This window comes from Crassostrea angulata, chromosome 9 (assembly GCF_025612915.1).
Source record: "Crassostrea angulata isolate pt1a10 chromosome 9, ASM2561291v2, whole genome shotgun sequence".
NCBI lineage: Eukaryota > Metazoa > Mollusca > Bivalvia > Ostreida > Ostreidae > Magallana > Magallana angulata.
Genome location: NC_069119.1, coordinates 21,943,868 through 21,956,698, shown reverse-complemented (window position 1 = coordinate 21,956,698; position 12,831 = coordinate 21,943,868). Strand labels below are relative to the sequence as shown.

At 38.0% G+C, this 12,831-nt stretch overlaps 1 protein-coding gene and 1 pseudogene across 1 annotated transcript; one reads left to right on the top strand and one right to left on the bottom strand.

The window, feature by feature from the left end:
- Positions 1-12,831, top strand: part of LOC128162531 (uncharacterized) — a 48,951-nt pseudogene that overhangs the window by 26,376 nt on the left and 9,744 nt on the right.
- On the bottom strand, positions 2,605-4,953 carry LOC128162203 (uncharacterized). Its single transcript, XM_052825384.1, has 2 exons — positions 4,937-4,953; positions 2,605-4,783 (listed from the first exon to the last, which is right to left on the bottom strand). Exons 1-2 carry the CDS (start codon positions 4,951-4,953, stop codon positions 2,605-2,607), a joined length of 2,196 nt encoding a protein of 731 aa, XP_052681344.1.

The window sequence follows — 12,831 nt, the reverse complement described above, 5'->3', positions numbered from 1 at the left end:
ATTTTTGTACCAATCAGACGTCAACTTCCTGTCAAATGACGACTTTGTTTATTTTTACCCAACATTTTCAAACAAATTTTCGTCAAAGATTTCTCAGCAGCTATATATCGCAGATACTTGAAATTTTAACACACTATTTGTTTTGGCATGCCATATTGTGGGATATATCTTTGTATCAATCGGACGTCAACTTCCTGTTAAATAATGACTTTGTTTTTTTTAACCAAAATTTTCAAACAAATTTTCCTCAAAGATTTCTCAGCAGCTATTTATCGCAGATGCTTGAAATTTTAACACACTATTTGTTTAGGCATGCCATATTGTGGGATATATTTCTGTACCAATTGGATGCCAGCTTTCTGTTAAATGTCGACTTTGCTTATTTTGCATATTCACATCAGAGCGGGGGTATCACTAGTGAGCATTGGCTCACAGATATCTTGTTTAAATTAATCCATATGGGGGAGGGGGATATTCATGCAGATATTGCCTCATAAAAATTTGATCAATATAATTTGCTTCTTGCAATTTTTTTGTAAAAGTTTTCAATCTTTACTTTTTTTCCACCTGCTAAAAGTTGATGTTCAGTTCGATCGTTCCGTTTTAAATTTTCTTTTTCTATCTTAGAATATAAATGTCGTCTTCCAACATATATTGGGGCCCAGCACCGCCTCCCTTGTTGTTATATGCCTTAATAATTGTGAGTTAACAGAAACGAGTGAGATTATCTTCTACAGAAGTTATCTCTCATATCGGAGGGATATTCCACCTTAAGTTCCTCCTAATTCAATCAAAGCAAGCAGCTGTCTGAGCCAAATTTCGGGCTATATTTAACAAATTCCTTGGAGAAGAACAACAGGTTCTTAATTCAGAAGAGACTTTGACAAATATTGTCAACATGATTAACTGGGAATTCATTTCATGTAAATCGCTAAAGATACATTGTTCTTTTTAAAATATTGGGGTTAAAATTACGACATGTAACTTGAATTTTCTCATAGAGCAGACTTATATAAGAATTCACGAGATCAAAGTTACATTTCATTTTCAATATAAAACTTATATTTGCCTACACCTATTGTCTAAATGTGTAATGTATGTCACTGGATAAAGAGAATTTATAAAACATTATAACTGATGGGCACGCTTGATTTTACCAAAAGGTGTACACCGTGTACACTTTTGTAAATCAGGTGCAAAGGTGTAGCATTAAGGTGTACACTTTTCTACACCGAGTCAGGGGCATGTGTTGTTGGGTGTAGCACTGAAACCAATATGGCGGACGAATGTTATGATGGAAACTTGGAAAATGATTTTAAGTAATGTAACAGATTAGAAGTCACATAAAAGTTGTCGTTTGTATGAAAGTCATTAAATTTGAAATGTGTGTTTATTTTATTGCATTTATATCACAAAAAACCTATTAATTGTCGCAGAACAGCAGATTCTTTGATAAATCTGCACCCTTTTCCGTCATATTTATTCTTAACTTCCCTACACCATGTACACTACACTATTGAAAGGACTTGATATACAATACAAAATTTTTACACCAGTGTATACCGGTGTACACCAAGTAAAGCTTAATTAAGCATGCCCTAAGTTTAACACGTTTGTGGTGTGTTTTCGCTAGTAATGGGAGGAATTGTTCAACCACATTAATGCACCCATCTCCCATGGATACACCCAGAGCATGCATGGGGATAGGAATAAACAAAATATTTAAATTCAAAGTGGGTTCGAATCCTGGCCGCGGCAGGTCGACGTTGTGTCCTTGGGAAAGACACTTTACATGTATTTCCTCACTCCACCCAAGTGTAAAATGGGTACCTGGCTATAGACAGTGAAAGATATTGTCAGAATGTGAGTGTCTGAGCGCCTTAACGGCTGCCGCACTGAGAAGGCTCTGGAATGCTTTAAGGTCTGCTGGGGTAATAATTGTAAAAGCGCTTTGAGAAATGCATTGCAATTTAAAAGCGCTATATAAAAACTTGCAATTATTATTATTATTATAATATTTTCATTTCGCAAGGGGATGCTCCACTTTGCGGTGCCCTTGTTTAAATTATCAAGCTTAAATGTGATGATTTTTTTTTTTACTAAATACCATCCAGCCTCCTTAACAAAAAAAAGTCTACATGTAGATATTTGGTTATTAATGTTTATTACAATTGTAGGTACCAAAGATAACCAAACACAATCTCTGTTGGAGCATCAAGAATAACCAAAGGATTCATCATTCAGGATCCCCGAAACGCAACTGTTTGTTTTGGAATTCTTCGAGACAATGAGTCATCATTGCGTGCGTTTGAATTCTGGAAAAAATATAGACTGAAGAGAAACTTTTCATGGTCAATTTATGGATGGATGTTGGATGATAATCCATGGTTGGCACAAAAGACTGTATTCTATCTAATGATCAAAGTTTTTATGTTTGGACTTATATGTTTATACGTTTGAGTTTATATTATTAAAGTTCCTTGGTTTGTTGTTATCTTTGAGTAAGGAAGTGGGGGGGGGGGGGGGTAAGTATTGGTGAAAGTGGAAAGATAGTGTAGTACTCTCTCTCTCTCTCTCTCCCTCTCTCATGCTTTCATCCAACTCTCACTCCCCCACCCCACTCCCCCATCTTGATCCCCCTCTTGCCCTCAATCCCAACTCTTTCCCCCTACTAGTAAGTGAGGGGGAAAGTGATGTGTGGGAGAGCGAGAGTGGGGTGTGAGTGGGGGGTTGGGGTGAGGGTGAGAGTGGGGCACAAGAGGAAGAGTTGGGTGTGAGGGGGAGAGTGGGATGTAATAAGGGGGGTGAGAGTGGGGCACAAGAGGAGGGAGTGGGGCGCAAGTGGGGTTGGGGTGGGTGAGAGTGGGGCACAAGGGGGAGTGAAAGAGTGGGGCACAAGGGGGGGCGAGAGACTGGGGCACAAAGGGGCTGGGTGTGAAATGGAGAGAGTGGGGCACAAGGGGGAGAGAGGTGGGGTGCAAGGGGGAAAGTGGGATGTGAGAGTGGGGCGCAAGGGGGAGAGTGGGGCGCTGGGGAAGGTTGGGGTGTGTGAGAGTGGGTGTGAAAGGGGGAGGGTGGAGTGTAAGAGTGGGGTGTGAGGGGGGGAGAGAGTGGGGTGTGCAAGTGAGAGGGAGAGAGTGGGGTGTGTGAGTGAGGGGGAGAGTGGGGTGTGAGAGGGAGAGAGTGAGGTGTAAGGGGGAGAGTGGGGTATAAGAGGGAGAGAGTGGGGTGTGAGAGGGAGAGAGTGGGGTGTGAAAGTGGGATGTGAGAGGGAGAGAGTGGGGTGTGTGAGTGAGGGGGAGAGTGGTGTGTGAGGGGGAGGGTGGGGTGTAAGAGGGAGAGAGTGGGGTGTGAGGGGGAGAGTGGAGTGTGAGAGGGAGAGAGTGGGGTGTAAGAGGGAGAGAGTGAGGGGGAGAGAGTGGGGTGTGAGGGGGAGAGTGGAGTGGGGTGTGTGAGTGAGGGGGAGAGTGGGGTGTGCAAGTGAAAGTGGGATGTGAGAGGGAGAGAGTGGGGTGTGTGAGTGAGGGGGAGGGTTGGGTGTGAGGGGGAGGGTGGGGTGTGTGAGGGGAGAGTGGGGTGTGAGAGGGAGAGAGTGGGATCTGATGTGGAGGGTGGCTGTGCAAGTAAGAGAGTGGGATGTGAGGGGTGGAGTGGGGAGAGGGAGGGGGAGGTGTGTGAGGGGGAGGGTGGGGTGTGTGAGGGAGAGAGTGTGAGTGGGGTGTCAGGGGGAGGGGGAGAGAGTTGGGGTGTAAAGGGGAGAGTGGGGTGTAAGGGGGAGAGTGGAAAGGAGTTGGATGTGAGGGTATGAGTTGGGTCTAAGGGTGAGGGAGAGAATGGAGGTATGAGTAAGAAAGTAGGGTGTGAGGAGAGAGTGGGATGTAAAGGGGGGGGGGGGGAGATGGGTGTGAGTTGGGTGAAAGGGTGAGGGAGAGAGTGGGCTTGGGAGAGTGGAGTAAGAGTTGGGGTGTGAGTGAGAGAGTGGGGTGTAAGGGGGAGAAGGAGAGAGTAGAGTGAGAGGGGGAGCATGGAGTGAGAGGGAGAGAGTGGATTGTGTGAGGGGGAGAGTGGGGTGTAAGGGAGAGAGTGGGGTGTGAGAGGGAGTAAGTGGAGGAGAGTGGAGTGTAAGGGGGATAGGGGAGAGAGTGGGGTGTGAGGGGGAGAGTGGAATGAGAGGGAGAATGGAATGAGAGGGGGTGTGGAGTCTGAGGGTGAGAGTGGGGTGTAAGGGAGAGAATGGGGAGTGAAAGTGGGATGTGAGGGAGAAAGAATAGGGTGTGAGTTGGGTGTAAGGGTGAGGGAGAGAGTTGGGTGTAAGGGAGAGAGTGAGGGTGTTAGTTGGGTGTAAGGGTGAGAGAGAGAGAGTGGGGTGTGTGAGTAAGAGATTGGGGTGTGAGGGGGGGGAGTGGGGTGTAAGGAGGAGAAGGAGAGTGGAGTGAGAGGGGGAGCATGGAGTGAGAGGGAGAGAGTGGAGTTAGAGAAGGAGAGTGGGGTGTAAGGGGGAGAGGGGAGAGAGTGGGCTGTGAGGGATAGGTTGGAATGAGAGTGGAGTCTGAGGGAGATAATGGGGTGTGAGGGAGAGAGTGGGGGTAGTGGAGAGAGGAGGAGAGTTGAGTATGAGGGAGAGAGTGGGGTGTGAGGGAAAGAGTGGAGTGTAAGGGGTAGAGTGGAGTGAGAATGAGAGAGTGGAGCATGAGGGAGAGAGGAGCATGAGATTTGTATGAAAAAGTAGATGGCCAATAATTTTTTTTCTATAATTTTTAGGAAACTTCCGAGACCATTGTTGCTGCCCACAAAGAAAATGAATTTATGAATAGCATTTTCCAGATTGTAGGAAATGATTCTTCTTGGAGGAGAAAACAGCTATCAAAACTCCTCCACCAGAGGGTGTCTGAGGAAGGACCTCTTGTGAAAAACCTGGAAATTCACATTACCTTACCTGACCATACCATACATATTAACCTCCAGTGATGAAAAATAGGTAGACTCAAAAGCCGTAGCATTGCGCACGGCGCGTTTCAATTTTCATGTAAAGCTAATGGTTAAATAAGGAATATGAAGGAATGCAATAAATGAAACAATAACACTATTACCACATGCAAAGAAAGATTTATTTGTGTTTATTGGAGTAGGATTTTGTAATTAGCTTTGCTTTTTTTAGAGTGCTCTTTTTGGAATTGATTCAAAACCACTTTTGTTATTATTTAACTTGGTGGCCAAAATTGAAGAAATAGTGTCATTTGATAGTTCAGATCTGAAACTTGTCTGTATTTTTTTCAAATGAGAAAACACCTTTTCACATTCTGCATTTGAGTTGAAAAAAGTCATGGCAAATATTATAATAGAACAAAGTTTGGGAAATCTAAGTTAATCGTTTGCCAACTTCATCCTTGACATGTCCAGCCAAAATCTGTTGATATTTTGGTCTTCAAATGATGGTAGGTCATCATGAGGGAAACAGACAAATCATGACACTCGTCACCCAAGGCATCCAGATCCTCATCATCCATAATTTTGAATCTCTTGGCCAAATTCAAAGCTAAGTAAGATGTGCAGAGAATGCTGGGAATTAACCTGCAAAGGACTGGTGTCCCATCTAGAGGGAGTCAACGCTGGCATGATAATAGAACAAAAAAAAAACAAAACAAAATCATAATCGTGGAAATTAATATACAGTAATTATTAGAGAATGAGTATGACAAAACGCATACTGATCCCCTTTTTTTGATCTATGAAGAAAGTCAAATACTTTCAGCCAGTCAGCGTTAATTTAAGAAGTATTTTATTCAAGTATATAGATACATTGAAATGGATTGAACAGCAGGCATAATGCCTATTTATGTTCTCTCCAGTCAGCATTAAACTTAGAAAAATCTTTTCTTTTATCGAGGCGGTGATGTCGATGACATTTTTGAAACTATTGTAATCAATGCGGAGTGTTAACCACTCATTGTCAAATGCATGCTTGAAACCCTTGTTATCGCTATGTAAACAAGAGGCTCAGGGGCCACATCGCTCACCTAAGCAACAATAACCTTAACTCTGATCAAATTGACAAACCAGTATTAAAGTATCTTGACAACTGAGTACAGTGGATCTTGCTCAAAAACTTTACAAAATCTGCCAATACAGAATTTGTGTGCACACAAATGTAGGATATTCCATCATCGCTTCATTTGTTGTTGCCAATGTGAATAGAGAGAATGTAAAAGAAGGACTGCAGATGGTAAAGAAATGGAATCCAGAATGAAATCCCCAGTACTTCATGACGGACTTCGACAAGCTGGAGATTTTGGCAAATTTAAAATACCTTTAAAGGGGCATGGTCACGATTTTGTTCAAAAATTATTTTTTCGATTTTAATGTTCACAATGCTTCAGTAAGGCATTTTTAATAGGCAACCAAAATTTGAGTGTCATTTGATGAGTTAATATAAGCGAGTTGTAGAGCTTACAATTCATCGCTATGTAAACAAAGCGTTTGTTTACATTTTGAATGTTGAAGTGAAAATTCCAGTTTTACACCTAAAATGAATGTGTAAATCGTTAGGAACTGTTTATTTAGGCTTAAAATGAATAATAAGATAGACAAACCATCTTGAAAAAGATTTTTTACTGGTATATTGAACCCAAAAACAGGGCACAAGCCTTGTTTACATGACAAAGAAATGTAAGCCCTGTATCTTGCTTAAAACTCAACGACTAAAAATTAAAATGTACTTGTCATGCAAAATAACATATCATTGATTTTAAAATAAATAGACATCGACAAAATCAACTCCTGTCAGTTCTTCAGTACTTTGATTTCCAGATTGTGAGAGTTTACTCTGTGATTTTCACAGGGATCAGGCATGGACCAGGTGGATGAAAGCTGGAAAACATGGTCTGACTACTGTCCAAATGGAAGTTCTTGAACTGTAAGTTGATCTTATTTGGTACATATATGATTACATGTACATCAACATTTATATAATGTGGAATCATTAGATTTCGTGGTGGCTCAATTTTCGTGGAATCTTCCACAAATTAACATCCTCCACAAATTAATAAATTAGGGTAATAAAGTAATATTTTCTCTGTAGGTTTAAGAGAATACACGAAATTACGTCCCCAGGAACCTGTAAAATTTTAGCAATCCACGAAAATTGGTCCCCACGAAAATGAATGATTCTACAGTATATATGTTTGCTAAATCATATTTTATTGTTATTGTAGGCTCAGGAAAATAGCCCATTCACCAGCTACCGAGAGTGAGTTTCATGTTCATGTGCAGAATCTTAAGGCATCTACTCACTGGAAAGAAAGTACTCTGCTACAGAAATGGTTTGACTGGAAATGGCTGAAAAATGCAAAGGTATTTCAGCTCCTACAAATATTATCATTTATACAATGCAGAGTATATATGACCATTGTTACAAGTAAATTAAAATACAGGTACATGATTTGATTAGAGTTACTGATATCTTGTGAAGAAAGAACTTACTCTTTGTTTTATATTGTTTTAACAATTAAATTAGATAATTTAAGTACCATGAGAGAGATATCGAAATAGTTATGTGATGCCCAGGTGGGGGTTACTAAAAAAATCAAGGATAACATGGTCACATAATATATTAAATAAACAATCATAAAATGCAATTACATGTATGTACCATGGTATACATACATGTATGTGTAACTCTTGATAAACATTGTTTCAGAGGGGGATGTGGTGTTTTCGCAGCTCACGATTGAATACTAGAGTCACAACTATACAAATGTGTTAGAGAGACAGCATCATGAGTTCTAGAAAACATACTAAGCCAAATACAGAGACGGATCTCTTTCTTCGACCTTGTCTGTGTTGATTTCAAATTATTTGCCAGAATCACACAAACAGTAAAAGATTTCCTTAATTCTATATTTATAATTTCAAAATTAAAAAAACCTTGTTAACTAAGAACAAGCCAATTAATACTAATATTACCATTGCTAGCTAATTGCTGTTGTAGCATTATATGATACTAATGTATTAACTCATCTGCAAACATTATTTGAATGGTTAAATGTAAATTTTTAACCTTTTTTAAAAATCATGGTTAATTTAAGCAATGAATGCTTATTTTGGGATGTTGTCGGTCCTATAACACACCAGGCAGTGCAGACAAATTGAACACTGCGCGTTAGCGTGGTATGATAATTTGTCTGCCTGACCTGGTGTTATTGGACCTACGACATCCCCAAATAAGCATTTAATGCTTAAATTTATAATTCTTCTTAATTCTTGCTTTGTCTGCAATGTGATTTATACCTCAAAATTACTGTATTATCCTAGTAAGTGTAAGTTCAATTTATGGAAGAGCCATATTGTAACAGCCACAAGGGTGATCTCTGATTTTAAATTTGCTTGTGATGTTGCACTTCGAAGTTTGTGACGTCATAATAAAACTCATCATCTAACCTGTGTTCATTTAAGAAATAAACAGCAGTTTTAAAAGTTCTACGGGATATGAAGTTGGTTGGTCACGTGATCAAATCCTGTTAAGCCCAAAGGGCTTCTCAGTAGATTTGATCACGTACAAACCAACTTCAAATCCCAGTGAACTTTTTAAAATTGCTGTTTTTTACTTATATTTACGTTTGAAATAGACAAATTGTTCATAACTGTTAAAATTACAGAGATTTTATGTTAACAATAATACAAGCGATACACGTGTGCTATGACCTGATTGTGATGTCATGGAACTGTTCATACAGAATTGAACGTTTTCGCTATTCTTTAGGTTCATATAAGGAAACATATTTGCAAATGCAAACATAGGAAATTGAACGTCGCAGATTTCCAATGCAAACCGGCCATCTTCGCTAGCCAAGGGTTTTCGGTCCACTTTGCTCCTTTATGGGGAGCAAAGTGGACCGAAAACCCTTGGCTAGCGAAGATGAATGCAAACATAAGGGGAAATATTCATTGAATGTAAATAAAATTGTATACAGTACCCGCAACATTATTTTTTACAAGATAAACGATAGGATAGGATTCACGCACGATAGGATTAAGGATTAATACACGATAGAACAGTATACACGCACGATACGACAGGATTGATACCTGATAGGATAGGATAAACGATGTTAATGATGAACATTTAATCGCTTTAAACGATTAAAACTTCATGAATAAACTGACAATGGCAGAATTTGAGAAAGAACACAAACAAAGGACGGGCTTACAAGGCCTGACAAATCCCCCATACCCAGGATTTTGAAATGGCATATGAACATATAAAAATCTTTATATTTGAAACTGTGCATCAGTACATGTATGATATAGAACTGCATTCTCTGAAAAATACATAATATTATATAATTTCGTCTTCATTGTTCTGAGTGGGGGATATAGAACGGAGAATGGAATGAGAGGGAGAGAGTGTAGTGTATGTTACATATACAAGTTAATGTTTACGCAGATATACACTCTGCGTAAGATTTAATATAATCGATATGCAGGTGAATATGCTACCTTGTTCCTAAAAACGTCGATAGTTTACATTAATTATTCACTTCCACTGCTTACAGATATGATTTTCATGTACTATTGGTTATTAGGGCCCCGCAAGGATTTGCGGGTGCCCTATAGTAATCACTCTGTCCGTCCGTCCTTCTGTCCGTCCGTCCGTCTGTCACTCTTCCGTCCACAAATTTCCTGTTTTTTTCTAATAACTTTTTTTATGGTTGCCCAATCAAGTTCAAATTTGGTATGGTAGTTCAGTAGGCAGAAATACATATTTTGATGCTAAGTTTGGTTCTCTATGTCTTCTGGTTTGGAGCTGGGGTGGTGGGGTAGATTCCTAACTATGCATAAGAAGAATGGGCAAAGAGAGATAACTGCTGAGAATGAATGGGCAAAGAGAGATAACTGCTGAGAATGTTACCATTGTATACATGGAAGGCTGTGCAATATTTGTCCTTTGGGATTAATTAACCTTCCACAGGAAGAAAATCCTAAGCTTTATCTTTATCTGTCACATTGAGATTAATAACTGCACTGCCTGTGTCTGCAAATGAACTTTGTTTTGAAGTTAAGGTCAATTTTGAATGATGTGTAGTATTGTGTACATTCTTTGAAATATGGATTTGAAATATAATATTCATATTTTTTTTGGTTAAAATACCGTACACAATGATTTATGATAGTTTTATTGAATAGAGGCAAAGCCTAGGTATCATTGCATTGGTATCAATTCTTTGTTTTTTTAACAAATTTTATTTCATCCCATGTTAACCCACTTTATCCCGTGGATATGACTCATTGGATATTTTTTTGATATTCCACAGTTGTGACTTTCCAATGGGATTTGCCTAGGCATAATGAAGTAAAAATAATGTGGAGTTTTATAAACAGTGTAAACATTGATTGCGGTGTATAAAATATGGGATAAATAGAATCTCATGATTTGTAGTATTATATGATTTTTATCCAACTTGTGTGTTTTATCCCCTCACTAAGGCTCAAGAAAAAAACACTTTAATTGTTTGATGAAAATCATATCCAACTACAAATCACGAGATCCTATATATTCCAGTTCTTTACATCTTCTGCCGGGCATTTATTTTTCATCATTGTTAATATAAAGAGGATGGAATTCAAAGTTTTTTTCACTTCTCTATATTAATTGTCATAGCGGGGCCCTTCCTGACTGGTCAGTTTTCTAGTTTTTTATCTAAAGAATAAGAATTAAGTATCATAATAGAAAGCTGGATAGAATTTTACAATTCTTGTTCGATAAATTTTCGCATATGGTGCACGGAACGACTTGTAACATCGAAATAAATGTAATTGCTGATGAAAAGACATGATACGATTTACACAAATGGATAAACGGAAAAACTGTTAAAATTAAACGATAAACCTGATAGGATTAACGCACGATAGGATAGGATTAACGCACGATAAGATAGTATACACGCACAATACGATAGGAGTGATACACGATACGATAGGATTGTAAAGAATATTGTTATACTTTCATGTTAAATACTGAAATCTGATTGGTTAAGAGGCAGTTCATAATCCGTTCTATTACCCTCAGCGTTAGCAACGCACTTAGCAATGGGTAACATTAAAAATTGTTACATGCGCGAAAATAATGCGTGTACGGTTCGCTGTAGAATTCACGTTATTCCTATATAAAAGCAGTAATATATTAATGTGTTTCTAAACTAAATGCACTTATGACAGGAGGTATTATTGACATTTCACAGTATGACATATTTAGGCTCATTTTTTAGCAATTTAGTGTAGGATTTTAATCAAATTTATTATTAATAGTTTATTGTAATAGTATTGAAAAGTTAAAATTTAAAAAAAAGAATTTGTTTCTCATTTGTTATTTTTTTTTCTTTAAATTGTTTTTGTATTGCATTATAGATACATTTAGTACAATATTCAGAGCATGGGAGAGTACAAGAAATATTCAGCTCATATTCCTGAATTTTTGGGCAACAGGCCAAAATTCTTCTTGGAACATTGCATGAAACAAATTCCACCGAAATGTCCATATCTGCCTATTACTGCATTAACATCATTGCCAAGTGGAGAATTTCATGTCCCAATTTCTGATGGTTAGAACTTCTACCTTTTGGATTTGGAGAGCTAGAAGAATTAATGCCATCAGCTGCTCGTGCCTAGATTGGAGTAAATGCCACCTTCCCTGTAAACACATGGGTAGTATTTTCTTTCATTTTCCTGGCCATATATAGTTGGGAGTTTTTACACCTAGATTATATAGAATGTCCACGCTTCAAAATAGATATAGATATCCTTAAACAAGCTGTAGAGATTTCTCCACCAAGAAGTTCTAGACCAAGGACTGATGAAAATGATATTAATGATGTTGAGGCAGAAAGAGAGGCAGAAAATAATATTCCAAGACCAAAATCAAGTACATGTACCAAATCCAATTTTAAGACTGAACTTTATTCAATTATTAAAAAACATCTCATCTTCTATATATCTTGTCCCCAATCAAGAACAGCTGGTTCATATATTAATTTTAAGGTCTGCAAGACAATCCAGAAATTGATCCCCAAGCATAAAGGTCTTTTAGTGAGGACAACTTCTTTGAGGGTAAAAAGGCTGCAGGCAAAAAAAATACCGATCCCTTCCATCAAGAAGAAAGAAAAGGGAAAAACGTAAACCTCAGGGGGTGAAGAGTAGAAGAGGTATTAAATTTTTACATCATGATGTAAATGTAATATGTACCTCCTGACAATTTTTGAAGAGAAAAACTTCAAGCTAGAATATTTTTCTTTAATGGCTAATGTCCAAGACTTCTTAATATAGCAAATTTAAAGATTAAATACATGATACACTTAAGTATACTGCATGTAGAAGCACATATATTTTTTTGTTAGGTCAAAATTTCGTTGTTTTTAAACGAAGTAAGATATTTCATTGGCTTCTAATTTCATCATATCGTAGTCTCTCTGTATTCATTAATACTTGGGTTAAAAATTCATCATGGATTTAATTTTGTTGATTTATACTGCTTACGAAAATAACGAAATTTAATCCTTAACAAATATTTCTGCTTCTACAGAATATTAATACATTTACAGGTAAAGTTTAAAAAATCCTATTTCAAATTAAGATTTATAGTGTCTTAAATAACTGCAGCTTTTATGATTGTTTTTTCTTACAGAAGATGGAAGAAAGAAATCTAAAAAGCCCATTGATTTATGCTGATGAAGTAAGGTGTGGTGAAACACTGTTATCTGAAAAAACATCATCTAGTGAATACACTGTAGTAGCTAAAGTGAATTTAGTTTATAACAGCAATCTTTATTAAATTTTTAA